The following is a 14,976-nucleotide window of genomic DNA, read 5'->3' on the forward strand; positions in this document are numbered from 1 at the left end:
CTATTCCACTTTAAACTAGATTTCACAAAATAATTGAAAGTCAAAATAAAAACGTAACTTTTCCCTCCAAAAGGTACAGAGCGAATCCACGTCATGTTGACATTAAGCGCGGACTATCGGAACCGGAACGGATTCACTCAATACACGTTACATAGGCGTCCGCGGGTGAATTTCACTTTCCGAATTTCAATGGCACTTTTTGAGTGATTTTTGTAAAACCCTTTTTTCTTTTGGTTTTAAGGTCTTAAACGTACAAATAAGTTCAAGCAATGTCAATAATTATAAAATCACAGAAATATTTAAGTTAAATACAACAAAAAAAACTATATTTTAGGTCACACGAATGAGATTGCAGTAACACGAATGATTATCTCATAAATATAAATGAGAAAGACGGCACAGTAATGAGAAATTATTATTACAAGACACATTCTATCGTTCACAAAAGAACATTTAAAAACGTAAACGTTTTAATATAACATGTAACAAATATTTTAATATAACATGTATCAAAATCCTTCTCATCCGTGTAAGAAGTTTTTTTTTCTTTTCTTAAAATTAGGGCAACGTGGAACCGGTTCCCATGAATGAGAAATGGCCCACTTTTTTAATTTTTATTTATTACTGTGACATAGCAAAGGAGTCTTTTTATGTGTAACACAGACTAAGTAAGCAAACAATCATATTAAGTAAATAATGCTTAGCATTCATGTAATAATATAAAAGTGATTGAAAGGGACACATTTTTGAAGGTTATCTGAAAACGACTCCCGGTACTTCCGTCATATTTTTCTGAACTAACTGCAATGTTGTCAAGTTATAGAGAATTCCCCAAATGCAGGAAATTTCAACTCAACAACTCGTTTGGAGGCTTTTGTTTAGATTACGCTATGTGGGGAAAATGCCGTCGCATTCTAGAATTTTAACATATTTTTGTTACATTGATGATCACTGATAAATACACTATTTATTTGTTTATTTATGAACGATATTGATATTTTTTCCAACATCACACATGCGCTGCTTATATGTATAGCAACGTTTATATAGAATTATTAACAAACCGCTTGTATGTATAAAATTATCCAGTAGGATTAGAATCACGTTATCTTGTATTGTAAAATTACTACTATTATCAGTCACCGACAAGAGCCTGGCTCTTAAATAGAATGTGTGAACAAGTTCATACAAATCACACGCAACGATTTTTTTTTTGAGCCCCTGACTGAGCACGGCTCGTCCACGTCGGAGGTATGTGTGGATAGACCTTAATACCACAACTTGCCGCTCATCAAACTTTTTGACGTTACGTACGACATTTGTTGAGTTTATTTCTAATTATAGCATAAAGTATATGTATAGATGGGCACATTTTGACTTTCTTAATTATTTGATATATTTTTAAGCGTAAGGAGGATAATATAATAAATACTGAGAATGAATAAATATTATTGAGTCGTTTTCAGATAACGTCCAAAAACGTGTCCCTTTCAATAACTTTTATGTCATTACATGAACGCTAACCAATATTTATTTAATATGATTGCTTGCTTGCTTAGTCTGTGTTACACAAAAAAAGACTACTTTATTACGTCACAGTGATAAATAAAAATTAAAAAAGTGGGCAATTTCTCATTCATGGGAGCCAGTTCCATGTCGCCCTAATTTTAAGAAAAGAAGAAAAAAATTAAAAACTCGTGGAAATCACAATATTTCTCATCGAGGATAAACTCTAATAACTTATACATCGAATACATACCGTAACTTTCCAATTTATTATAAACAAACATGTTTTCTTGGGGATACAAAACGTGTTTTAATTTTACTTATCATTAGTGTCAATTCAACTAAAAGCCTCCTGATGACAAAAGTTCATACCGCATCGCCTTCACCTTTCGCATACGTTAGAAAGGGCTCCTGCCGGATTGGAGTGTACACAGTGAAGTAACCTGTGCATCTCCGTTTTAGCAAAAAAATCGAGTTAAATACCAATTTCAGCGCTAGTGACTAAATCGTTTTCATTCATGTAAAGCAATCTATCTAAATGAGTATTAAGTAACAGTTTTATAAACGTTATTGTACATCAATTAGACAAAGGGAACTTTAATATCCATGCACCTTTATAACGTTCCAGCATATTTTACACACTTCACAATTAAAAATGTATCCAAATATCATTATTGTCGCTTTCATTCTTGTCTACTTTTAAGTCAAATAGTTACTGTAAGCCAAACATTTACTTGAAATATAACAATTAGATGGTGATAGTGGTGGTGATGATGGTGATGACGATGATGATGGTGGTGATGATGACGATGATTGCGATGATGATTTGAATGGTAATGATGCTGATAATAATAGTGATCATGATGATAATGTTCATGGTGGTGATGATGATATATTGATGTACAACAAAGTTTACATGCCATTAACAAAATACTTATTTAGATTTATTTATTAATTACATGTAGATAGATGGTCTTACACGCATGAGAAGGATTTTGATATAAAAAGTTATATTAAAATATTTGTTACATGTTAAATGTTTTTAAATGTTCTTTTGTGAACGATAAAATGTGTGTTTTAATAATAATTTCTCATTACTGTGCCGTCTTTCTCATTTATGTTTATCAGAAAATCATTCGTGTTACTGCAATCTCATTAGTGTGACCTAAAATATCGTTTTTTGTTGTATTTAACTTAAATATTTCTGTGATTTTGTAATTATTGACATTGCTTGAACTTATTTGTACGTTTAAGACCTTAAAACCAAAAGAAAAAAGGATTTTACAAAAATCACTCAAAAAGTGCCTTTGAAATTCGGAAAGTGAAATTCACCCTATTACATGTGGGAAATATGACCTTTGCTCTCCCCAAATGTATAATCTTGATTTTCGGGGATTTTTAATAATTTGCATTGCCAACGCTGCAAATCGGAGGGGAGAATCGGACGTGTATTTCGTCTCCCTGCAAAAGTATATTAAAGAGAGCGCGCCTTCAGACAATCAGACCAGTAATAAAATCGGATGCTATTTCCGATGCGGACGTGACGTCTGATAATCGAATTTTTTTCGTTTCTTTAGTTTACTTTAACCAAAGTATGCCTAAACAAACACAAGTCTAATAATTTAATCTCGAGTGGTATATTATTATAAATGTCAACACACACAAACACAAACACATTTTTAAACTTTTTTTTTATTTATTTTCAAGATTACAACTCTGGTAACTTATTTAGTAAAAGTCACCAAACTGCTGTGCAGTTTGTTGATACCGGTGAATGCCAGTGAAAACGAATGTTTCAAGAGGAAGCTTTGTTTTTTGAGAATGAAGAACACCCACTCCTACGGCCGAGTTATCTAGTTTAGAGGCATCAGTGAAAATATGATTGTAGGAATGCCAATTAGCGTCTAAGTTAAAGTTAAAGGAAGCGTTAGCAAAACGTCTATTAACGTCACTAAAATCAAAACCTTATCTAGCCTTTTAAGATTAGACAAGCCACATGGCTCTAGCTTATAAGATCCATAGTCAAATATACTCCTAATCAGAGCATTATACAGTAGTTTTGAAAAGTACGAATGGCTGCCCCACCAGACCCCGCATAAACATCTAAGCATGTTAACATTGACTTACAAATAAATGGACGACGGGTCTAATACAAAAACCACGAAAAAAATGTCCCAAGTCAACCTATTCGAAATTTAAATTGTAATGTCATCGCAGTATCGCGCTGTCAGTAGAACAAATGAAGACTAAAGCGGAGTGTCGCGCTCTGTATACGATTTTAGCGCCTTACAAGTGCGGACACTTTTTAGCGCGGACCCGACGTCCATATAATTGTAAGTCAATGCATGTTAAGAACCTTTTCACATTTATTAACAACTTAATCACAATGAGGAGATCCATTCATTTTACAATCAAAAAGAACACCAAGATATTTATTATTGATTATTTAATATAAATTATTATTAAATATTCAATTTCTAAGCCGAAAAAACGAACCCGCCTAAATCGAGCTTTCCCGCGCTTTTCCAATGGCACTGTTTTTTTATCAATAATTTTGGCTTGGATATAAGTCCTTTGAGCCATGTCTTCGTTTAATTATTTCATTATTTTGTGAAATCTAGTATCAAGTGGAGTAGTATAGTGCTATTGTGCCTTAATCGAAGATTAAAACGCGAAATTATACTAATGTCGAACTAAAATACTCGTATCTTCTAAGGAATCCCGAGTCAATCCAAACACGCCGCCTCAAATTGCCTATCCTCTTTGTGGCGGCCATATTTATAGAAACATAATTAAACGAAGACATGGCTCAAGGGCTTATATCCAAGCCAAAATTATTAATAAAAAAAAAATTGCATATGACGTATTAGTAGTTTAAGTGCATATGACTTTGATCATCTCTTATTAGTTTGTGCTTTGATCTATGGAGCAGTGGAGCAGAGTAAGGCCGTATTTTCTACTTGTCTACCTTCAGTTATCTGTGGCCGTATTATCTGCTCCATAAGAGTAGTGTTCTGTGCTTATCTGTATTATCAAGTGATTACTTAACATTTATTATTTTAGCAGTTTAGCACTATTGGTTGCCATTTATCAAAGTTAAGTGCTCATTGTATCATGTAGCCACTTCGAAATCAATATATTTTTTGTATTAAGTTCACGGATGAACGATCTTCTAAGTCTCATCTCATAATATTGTAGGTATAAAGTTTTAGCGTAAGAAATAAACCAAAATTAATTAACATTTGCGTATGGGTACCACCCGATGTCTGACGCGATTGCCGTTAATTAACTCCAGAGTTTATATAATTGCGCGCAACATGAGCATTGATATAGGAGGTAAGGGGTTTTATTTATATTTATAACTTTTAAAAATTTAATTCGATCGCAGAAAGCCTGTGAGAGGAGACCCGTGCCCAGCAATGGGATGTATAAATGGGTTTATGGTGAACTTGTCCTGCTTGTACTTTAGCGTGTAGGATCAGTTCAACTTAATTTTTTTTTTTAATAATAATAATAATAACGCACACACTCAACATAGCCCCGCACTAGGGAAACCCTGTGTCGCGGGTGCCATGGACACACATAGACAACTACAAATTACACCCAAACTCACGAGAGAAATAAATGTAGGCCATACAAATATTTCTCCCGGCCCGGGAATCGAACCTGGGACCTCTGCGTGGCAGTCCGGCATGGTAACCGTTCGGCCACAGAGGCAGTTATTAACCTTTAAAAAAAAGCATGTCTTCCGAAGTTTGTTTATCCACTTTCTCTGCATTGATTAACCTGGTCTCCTCAGCAATAACCGACATGGAAGTCATAGTCAAAATGAATTGTACCCAAACGCAAGGTAGCTGCTGTACACTGTTGAAGAATTATACACATCCGTCTGCTATTTCCATCATCTCTCTCAACATTTTATTTTCATGTTATGTTTATGTGCCAACTTTTATTACAATCAATTAATCAGATTGATCACCTATTTAACTACCCATGGTGGTAGAATATTTTCTTCAAATTTGAATGGGTATTGAGGTACCGCTTTCCAAAAAAAGTCCTTAAAATCGGTTCAGAAAATTTTGGAGCAATCGCACAACACACACACGCACACACACACACACATACACAAAATTTAAAAAATACAGTTAAATTGAGAACCTCCTTTTTGAAGTCAGTTTATCTACTCAGAAAAGTTTACATATATTATATTTCACTCCCTTGTTGGTGGTCTAGTAGAGTGTGGATTTAATTACATTTCAATTTAGTTACTGAGTAATGTAAAATGTTACTTACAGGTATGAGAATAAAATACAAAGATAAGAATGACACATTTCTCGAAAAGCAGTTGGTTTCCAAGGAGCCTTTTGGTCAATTCAAGGCATGGTTTGAAGAAGCTTGCACTAGGAAAGAGATTCTTGAACCTAATGCCATGTGTCTTGCTACTGCAACCAAGTATGTTACTACTCATGTAATTTTAATTAACAAAACAATAACGGAATTGTAATATTTGTCCCTTAGTGTCATAAAAGCATGTGTGTAATTTTTTTTATTTTATAGGGATGGATTTCCTTCAGCAAGATTTGTTCTGTTAAAAGGCTATGGCAAAGAAGGATTTAAATTTTTTACCAATTATGGTAGCCGAAAAGCTAAAGAAATGGTATGCTATATTATTATAATCATGCCTCTCCTGACAAACGTGCCATAAATAACACTAAGCAAATTCTTTCAGTTTAAAGCTGTACCTCATATGAAACTTGTTCTCCTCTGGAACATGTTGTTGAACATTAATGGAAATTGTTGTTGTTGAAATCTGAGTAAAATAAAATTATGTTTTGCTTGGATTAAAAAAAAAATAAAGATACGGCAGTTCGTGACGAAGACGACAGATAGCCTGTTCAACCATCTTATTACAAGTAGTGTCAAATGTAAAGAATACACAATAATAATTAACAGAGTTACTAATTTGTTTGCATAAATTTCAGAATGAAAATCCCAATGTAGCAGCTACTTTCTACTGGGAAATATTAAACCGGTCAGTAAGGATTGAAGGCCAAGTTGAGAAAATATCAGATGAGGAGTCCACAATTTATTTTCATACCCGGCCAGTACCAAGTCAAATTGCAGCATGTGCGAGTTACCAGAGCACTCCGATTGAGTCAAGGGATATTCTCTGTGAAAGAGAAGGTGTTCTGGAAAAGGAATATCTGATACCTGGCAAAGAAGTTCCTAAACCAAGCTATTGGTAAGCTCCTTAAAGCAGCTAGAAAAATTCCATTTCTACTCTTGTTATATTCATATTGCCCAAAAGTAGACAATACAAACCTTGTGTTAGTGATATTAGATTCTTGCTGCCGAGTGTCCAGATACATAAATGAGTGAACTTCAAAGGTTTTTGCTGCTAAATTGAACACAAAAGTCTATATTGATTGGCAACTTTGAAACAATAATGTCATTCTTACAAAGTAGCCAGTAACATAAATCTTGCAAATAAGAGACAAATAATAGTAGTGTAAACATTGACTTATTGTAAGTCAATGAGTGTAAAGAAGCAACTAGAGTATTGTCAAAATATTTTGCAGGGGTGGTTATATCATTCGCCCAATAGCAGTAGAATTCTGGCAAGGGCAACGTGACCGTCTCCATGATCGAATCAAGTTTCGTAAAGTGAAAGCAGATGAGGTACCTGACGGAAAACTGCTTCATGAGGGTGATGATGGATGGGTCTATGAAAGACTGTCTCCATAAACAAGAAAGTTACAATACGTAATATTTTTGTATAATACTGTTGGGATTCGTTAGTACATACATAATTTTTTAGAATTTTTTCTTGTGTCGACCATAAAGTGATGGTAACATTTTTATTTTATTACCTTTATTAACTGTTATGTAATACAGTTCTGTATTGTTTCTATTTTTAATCATTTTGATACAATATACAACTGTACAATAAGTTTATATTTAGATATTTAAGAATACACTCACTAGGCTTCCAAATGTAGGAATAATTTATTATTCAATAACAAATATATCATTTCTTGTTACTTTCAGAATTTCTCTTTGTATACCTTCTGTATTTTGCGATTTCCAACAAACTACGCATTTTAACATTCCACTATTTGTAACTTCAGTTTCAAATTGTCTCATACCACCACCAACACCAAAATAATATGTCTTGGCTGCCACATAGGCAATACCATCTTTAGTCAATCTTTGTATAAACAGTTGTACAAGTTTACTGTAGTTAGCAGGATTGTAAATAGTTTCAGAAGTAAGTATTACATCATAGAGTTCTCCATCGCCTAATTTCATGTTAAAGGATTCCCAGTCTCCTGAATAGAATTTACAGTTTTTGATATCTTGACAGTTTTCACAATCATCAATGTTCAGTAACACATTTGGTATGGTCAAAAATTTCAGCACTTCCTTGTTCTAAAAAGAAATTTCAAAAACTTATAAACCATGTACATAATGTTATTAATAATAATAATAGAATTATAAATTGAGACAAAAACCAATATAATTTCGTTTTATTGAATGAATGTTTTTAGAGCGTATTGAGTGACTGATATTTAGGTTGCATAAATTTATTCATAACCAATACTGTTTGGCATTAAGAAATTGAATAAGTCAAAATGCAACTTAGTGGTTTTTGTTCAGACGCTCCTCAATTATTATGGCTACAAGAAAACACAAAATATAGGTACTCACATAGTCCTGAAATGTAACACGTGCACCAGACATAAAAGCATAGATGCCAAGTATACCAGCTCCACACCCCAAATCCATAACCTTTGCTGTTTCATAATTAATGTCATCAGGATTTGGAATTAGATAACTAAGTAGATCACTAGTACATTCCCAAATCTTTAGTCCTCCTATGAAAAAAAAATTGCTTATTAATGCAAGCAATACTGCAAGTTTGCCAGTTAAATAATAAATATTTACTATACAGTTATCACCAGTGATTGGAATTGAGGGAGTTAATTTAGCTAAACTAAAGAATAACACGGACATTACAGTATTGCTCCTGATCAGAAAGCAAGATCTCACAGGAATATAGAGCTTCAGCTAGTGATGAAAGAGACTCAGGGTCGTATTCTAGAACTCTATTCAATGCTCAAGTCAGGATTGCACTGGAAACACAAGCACTGGAAATACGACTCTAATGGCAGGGCCTTGAGTATGATATCAAGTGCTTTAAGCCATACTCAAATCCTAACTTGAGCATTGAGTAGAGTTCTAGAATACGACCCTCAGTCTTTTAAGGCGTTTTATAATAACTCGACTCCATTTTACAGGTTGAGTGACTCTAAAATGAAGACTGGGAGTTGGAGTTTTTATTAATAAGATTCAATTGTTATACTAAAAGACTCAAAAGACTTAAAACGACTGGAGTTGTTTGCAAAGGACCTATTTTATGTGTGTAAGTTTATAAATAAAAATGACACAAGTAGTATGTAGTAAATAACCACATTTATTTACTTATAATAAAAATAGCAAAATAAATACCTTGTGGATAGAAATAAAATCACGCCATACGGCTCATGACTCGCGATTCCCGAGGCTGTGAGGCGCCAGTCGTTTTAGTCTTTTTAGTCATTTTAGACCTATAAGTCTTTTAAGCTTCCTAGGATTAAAAGACTGACTCGAATTAGTTTTCAGTTTTAGTCTTATGACTCAAGACTTGAGGGTTAAAAGACTAGACTGGTTGTGAGGCGTTAAAAATTTGGTTGAGGTTTTTAAAAGGCCTTAAAAGACTGAGTCTCTTTCATCACTAGTTCAGCACTCTTCGTCTACGAGTTGCTCAGCATTAAATTTAGCTCTCCTACATGACCAATGTCTTTTAACTGATATTGGGCCTGGCAGCACACATATCGATCACATCCCATTAAATGAAGCATCAAGCTGTCTTCCAACCTATTACAGATTTGGCATTGAGGGGAGTCTGCCCTCATCATTAAATAGTAAAATTCATTTAATGGAATTTGACCAGAATGCGGTCTAAGAGCAATTATTAACAGTGACTTGGACAGTCTACCCTCCTCGAACCAGGGCTTTCTTGGAGGACGCAATTGGATAGTTTTGTACCATGTACGCCTTGTCACAGATATCCCATCATAGCTCTTAGCCCATTTATTCATATTATGGTCCCTCAGAAATGGATAAATTCTGTGGCAAAGGGTATAGCTATTAAGCTTTTGCTACAAATTATCTCATAAAATAATATTGTAGTTGTGTTTCTATAGGTAAATTATTTAGTCATTTAGAAAATAAACATGTGACGACCTATATTTTGGATTGTTTAGAAAATAAACAGTAAACAAAAAAATTTATATGCATTAATGACAAAATGGGTATGTCCATACTAAGAAAACTTTTATACTTTAGGTAGATTAGCTCCTTCAATTCCGATAACTCACTAAATATTATAGGACGGTTTAGATATAACATTGGACAACAGCCCTTTACACCAAACGATAGATATAACAATAGTAAATGATAAGAAGACAACTTACCATTTTGTACAAATTATGTTTTGTTAAATGTGTTCTGTTTTATTAGCAACAGCATAAATAAAGGCACATAACTATCAATTCGGTAATATAAAGTTGTTATATCTAATTATAATAACTTATAAAGTAAACACACTTTATTAATTAATAACAGATGTAAATACAAACCTTCATATTTGCCAGGCTCAAGGTCACTATGTTTCTTTTCAGCTAATTCAATTGCATTTTGTAAGTCATTATCCACCGTCCCTATTTGCAGCATAGCTTCCTTAGCCGCCACATGGCCTATTTCCAAATCCCCGCACACGAACATCTTTACTTTGCCAGCTAAATTGTTTAAATCCAGTTTGATATTTGGTATTACTTCTGTACATTCGCATTTGGCGTATTCCATTTGTTTCGAAGACTCATCTAAAATTAGCAAATCCTTTGTTATTGATCTGCAATGTTTGCTGATTTCTGAACAAAAGTGTTTCGATGTTACCTGGTTCCGGCGAATTTTTATCACCACTAGAAAAGTTAAATTTAAAAGACATTTCGACAGCTTGGAGTTTACATATTAAAATGTCTAAATATTATTGAAGCATTTTTTTTTATATAAATCACTTCAATCAAATACCGAAATAGAAAATATCTCTTCCATAAGTATGTAAAAAAAGAAATACTCGAAAAAGGAAATATGACAAGATTTTTTGAATTTTGGTTTAAGTTGTGTTGTTTGAATTACAAAGGAAAATAGGTACAAAAAGAGCTGCTTCGTTAGGGATATTACAAATTAGAGAAATGAGAAATTGTGAGATCCAAACTAATGACTGTCGCTCGGTACGGCTTTTTTAGGTTATCTTGTGTTTATTGACATTTTTCTTTTTTTTTCTTTGGTACTGTTTTTCACTGGATCGCGCTCGTCGAAATATCAATATTACAAAATACTTAATGGGTAAAGTATTGCAGTAAGCACTAGAAATCATACTCAAGTCCCTGCCATTAGGGTCGTATTTCCAGTGCTTGAAATCATACTCAAGTCTGCTCAAGTCAGGATTGCACTGGCAACACAAGCACTGGAAATACGACTTTAATAGCAGGGACTTGAGTATGATTTAGAGTGATTTAAACCATACTCAAACCATGAATTGAGCATTGAGTAGAGTTCTAGAATACGACTCTGAAGTCGTATTCCAGAACTCTACTCAATGCTCAAGTCAGGATTATTTCAAGCACTGGAAATACTATCCTAATGGTAAGGACTTGAGTATGATTTTCAGTGCTCACTGCAATACTCAAGTCCTGACTTGAGTATTAAGTAGAGTTCTGGAATACGATCCTGAGATTTTCTTTATTAATTTCCACTCAAATTTCTGGGCAAGCAGAAGTTCTACCACATAGCCTCTTCATTAATTGGATACTACGTCATATAAACGGGTGTGTCAACTACAGACGAGGTCTCGTATTAAACAAGGTAAGTTTTAAGTTTTTGTTATGTAAATAATAAAGCATATGCAAGTATAAATGAATATTATTATATATTTAATAAGTAGAGCAAGTTTAAATGTAACAGTATATACATGAGTGGCAAGAGTGAAAAAATAACGAGTCAGACTGTAGCCATAGCAAACTAGAATCTGAACATGAAATTCCACCACATGAACTGGGGCAATATAATCTGAGAAACAGATCAGCAATACAGCAACCACAAACGGTATGATGACTTTGTACTGGAAGCTGTCGCTGAAGTCGAAAACCTACCGAAGGATTCAGAAACTTATAAACAAGCTATGGAATCTCCTTATAAAGATAAATGGCTCAAAGCTATGTTAAGTGAGATAAATTCACTACACGAAAATCAGACATGGGATTTAGCGAATTTGCCTAAAGGAAGAAAAGCTTTACCTTGCAAATGGATTTATAAATTGAAAACGAATCCAGACGGTTCAATAGATAAATTTAAAGCAAGGGTAGTTGTTAAAGGCTACTCCCAACAACAAGGCGTGGACTATGACAAGACATTTAGTCCTGTAGCCCGCCTTAGCACAATTCGAGCAATAATAGCAATTGCGGTTAAAGAAAATTTAAAGTTGCGACAATTTGACGTAGCAACTGCCTTCCTTAATGGATCTGTCAAAGAAGAAATCTATGTGAAACAGCCTGAAGGGTTTCACGACGGAACCAAACGAGTCTGTAAACTCAAACGCAGCTTATACGGACTGAAACAGGCGCCGCGCTGCTGGAATTCGTGCATAGCCGAGTTTTTACAAGAGGTTGGCTTTCAACAAAGTGAAGCAGATCCCTGCCTATACGTTAGAATTAAAGGACGGTCCAAAGTCTTGATTGGATTATATGTCGATGACGGGCTGGTTGCGCATAATTCAACTGCAGCAGGAGACGAGTTCATAGATGAACTGAAATCCAGATTTAAAATTACTACCAAACCTGCCTTATATTTTCTAGGAATGGAAATTAACGTGTGCGACGATCACACTATCACAATTTCTCAAAAAGCCTATACAAAGAAAGTTCTACAAAAATACGGCATGACTAATTGCAAAGCAGCACCAACTCCTATAACGAAAGAAAATTATACGGGAGAGGAAGAGGAAGCAAATGGAAAATTTCCTTATAGACAAGCCATTGGTGCACTGGCATACCTATCAGTAGGCACTAGACCAGATATCTCATACGCTGTAGGTGTTGCGTCTAGGAACCTTGGAGCACCTGAAAGAAAGGATGTTGTACTGGTTAAACGTATATTTAGGTATCTAAAAGGGACACTAAACAATGGCCTTACGTTTACGGCGAAGTCACCTCCACATTTAGTTTGCTACAGTGATGCAGACCTGGCTGGCGATCAAACAACTGGACGATCGACGTCGGGATACGTTTGCATGTACTCCGGAGCCGCTTTAAGCTGGCGAAGCCAAAGACAAGGGACTGTCTCAATCTCGTCGGCAGAGGCAGAAATAATGGCTGCCAGTGAAACCGCACAAGAAATATTGTGGCTGAATGCCCTATTAAAGGATATAATCTCCTTAGAAAAACCAGTACTCTACTTGGACAATGAATCGGCTGTGAAACTATCTCATAATCCAAAATATGAGTATCACAAACGTACTAAACACATTAAACTCAAGCATCTCTTTGTACGTGAGTGTGTCACCAATGGGGAACTACTAGTGAAACAAGTTCCATCTACAACACAATTGGCAGATATGCTCACTAAGCCATTGTACGGTCCAAGATTGGAAGATTTGAGTGGAAAAATTGGACTTAAAAGAATTTCTAAATAGAATTACCAAATTCTTAAAAGTTCAGAGGGTGTGAAGAGAATGCATATTCTATCACTCTTCATTGTCTATGCTGTAGGTTGCTATGGCTACAGTCTGACTATCTCCAAACGTTCAGTTGTTCTAGGAGTTGTTCTTTGTGGAGGGCTTGGTACGCGAGTCATTTTAGCTTGAATGCATGCGTCACAGTCGGACAGAGACTCTTTTTTGTCAAAGTGTAATCCAATCAAAGTCTCCTTGTTGAGAGCTAGACGCAGATCTTTGTCGTTCATATGTCCAAGCTTCCTGTGCCATTCCAGTAAGGAGTTTTTCTTCGCACTGTTTGAAATTGTTTCAAATGTAGCTGCGTAATTTTGTTCGATGGTTTGCGACTTGACATAGTACCACTATAGAGACCACTGTTTTGACATTTTTCCGCAGTCATAACCAAATCTCCTGTCTTGTTGCGTACGAACGCTTTATCTTTTTTAAAAGTTACAGAAGCTCCATGTTCTGTCATTTTTGGCACTGAGAGTAAATTTTTACTAAGTGAGGGTACGTACAGAGTGTTTTCGAGATTAATTACTCGATAATTGGTTTTCAGTGTTACTCTGCCTTCACCTTTAATTTCAGTAGAGTGCTGTTCTGAAGCAAAATTAAGTTTTCTTGAAACTGTACTAAAGTTTTTGAAGTACTCATGTTGAAACGTCATATGAGAGGTACAGCCGCTGTCAAGTATCCAGTCGTTCTGGTTGTTTTTGTTTGAAGTGAGGTAGCAATCTTCGGCATAGTAGGAGCTTTTATTTTCTGAGCCTTTAGCCGCTTTATTTTTCTTCCAGCAGTTAGAGCAAATCTTGTGCGTCTTCTTCTGAAAGATTTTTCGTCCCGATTTCTTACAGATTTTGCTTTCTACGTATCTTACGTAGAGTGCGTTTTCTTCTTCATGTGGTGGCGGGCTGACTTCGACGTCACGGTGTCGAGCGTCGCTCTCTTCAATAATTTTTATTTTAAGTTCCTCAGGTTTCGGTAGAACGTCGCGTGACTCCATGGCTACACGAAAGTTTTCATATTCAGAGGAAAGACTGTAGAGCATCAGGATAGTGAGTAGTTCCTCGTTAATATCTACATCCATTTCTGCTAACTTGTCTACTGTGTCCATAAACTTGTTCAGGTGCTCACGAACATTGCTGTCTTCAAGTTTAGTTAGTATTAACCGTTTTAGAAGAGTAGCTTTTCTCGCAGGGCCTTTACTTGCATGTATTTCCTTTAATTTGTCCCATAGGGCTTTCGCAGAAGTGCATTTCTTGATGTCCTTTAGCTGTGAAGGTGCAATCAGTAAAATAAGTTCTGACTTAGCCTCTCTGTCGCTGTCAAGTTCATCGTTGCTTGGAGTTGGAGGTAGTGTGTTAGTAACATACTTCCAAAGTTTGTTTTTTATTAGCACGGCTTCAGCTTGTATCGCCCAGGTATCATAGTTATCCTTATCCAAAGGTTCGATGTGATATGTCGTTTTCGGCATCGTCTTATATTGCGCGAGTTTTACACTTCACTTCAAAAATATCGGATCCTTTTACGCTCTGCTACCATTTTAAGTTTTTGTTATGTAAATAATAAAGGATATGCAAGTATAAATGAATATTATTATATATTTAATAAGTAGAGCAACTTCAACTTCAACTTCAACTTTTATGTCTATGGCT

At 35.0% G+C, this 14,976-nt stretch overlaps 2 protein-coding genes across 3 annotated transcripts; one reads left to right on the forward strand and one right to left on the reverse strand.

The window, feature by feature from the left end:
- The first annotated feature begins 4,455 nt into the window (after positions 1–4,455).
- On the forward strand, positions 4,456–7,614 carry LOC113235669 (pyridoxine-5'-phosphate oxidase-like). Of its 2 annotated transcripts, none has more exons than XM_026471503.1 (6): positions 4,456–4,666; positions 4,703–4,842; positions 5,802–5,958; positions 6,064–6,163; positions 6,489–6,748; positions 7,086–7,614. In XM_026471503.1, the coding sequence occupies exons 2-6, from the start codon at positions 4,755–4,757 to the stop codon at positions 7,249–7,251; spliced, it is 771 nt and encodes a 256-aa protein (XP_026327288.1). In that variant the 5' UTR covers positions 4,456–4,666; positions 4,703–4,754; the 3' UTR covers positions 7,252–7,614. The 2 variants fall into 2 exon arrangements, with proteins under 2 accessions (XP_026327288.1, XP_026327289.1); XM_026471504.1 differs by having other exon boundaries at positions 4,456–4,602; positions 4,705–4,842.
- On the reverse strand, positions 7,507–10,839 carry LOC113235668 (histidine protein methyltransferase 1 homolog). The gene is made up of 4 exons (XM_026471502.1): positions 10,504–10,839; positions 10,188–10,430; positions 8,215–8,381; positions 7,507–7,935 (listed from the first exon to the last, which is right to left on the reverse strand). Exons 1-4 carry the CDS (start codon positions 10,553–10,555, stop codon positions 7,516–7,518), a joined length of 882 nt encoding a protein of 293 aa, XP_026327287.1. The 5' UTR covers positions 10,556–10,839; the 3' UTR covers positions 7,507–7,515.
- Positions 10,840–14,976: the final 4,137 nt, after the last annotated feature.

Source organism: Hyposmocoma kahamanoa, unplaced genomic scaffold (genome assembly GCF_003589595.1).
Source record: "Hyposmocoma kahamanoa isolate Upper Pololo Valley unplaced genomic scaffold, ASM358959v1 88, whole genome shotgun sequence".
NCBI lineage: Eukaryota > Metazoa > Arthropoda > Insecta > Lepidoptera > Cosmopterigidae > Hyposmocoma > Hyposmocoma kahamanoa.

Bases quoted from the DNA above. Each gene is read 5' to 3' on its own strand.
- LOC113235669 (XM_026471503.1), top strand. From the start codon at position 4,755: ATGGGTACCACCCGATGTCTGACGCGATTGCCGTTAATTAACTCCAGA. The intron at 4,843-5,801 runs GTAAGGGGTTTT...TGTTACTTACAG, and splicing joins CATGAGCATTGATATAGGAG to GTATGAGAATAAAATACAAA. The intron at 6,749-7,085 runs GTAAGCTCCTTA...AATATTTTGCAG, and splicing joins GTTCCTAAACCAAGCTATTG to GGGTGGTTATATCATTCGCC.
- LOC113235668 (XM_026471502.1), bottom strand. From the start codon at position 10,555: ATGTCTTTTAAATTTAACTTTTCTAGTGGTGATAAAAATTCGCCGGAA. The intron at 10,431-10,503 runs GTAACATCGAAA...TGCTAATTTTAG, and splicing joins TAAAAATTCGCCGGAACCAG to ATGAGTCTTCGAAACAAATG. The intron at 7,936-8,214 runs GTGAGTACCTAT...ATTTCTTTTTAG, and splicing joins GTGTTACATTTCAGGACTAT to AACAAGGAAGTGCTGAAATT.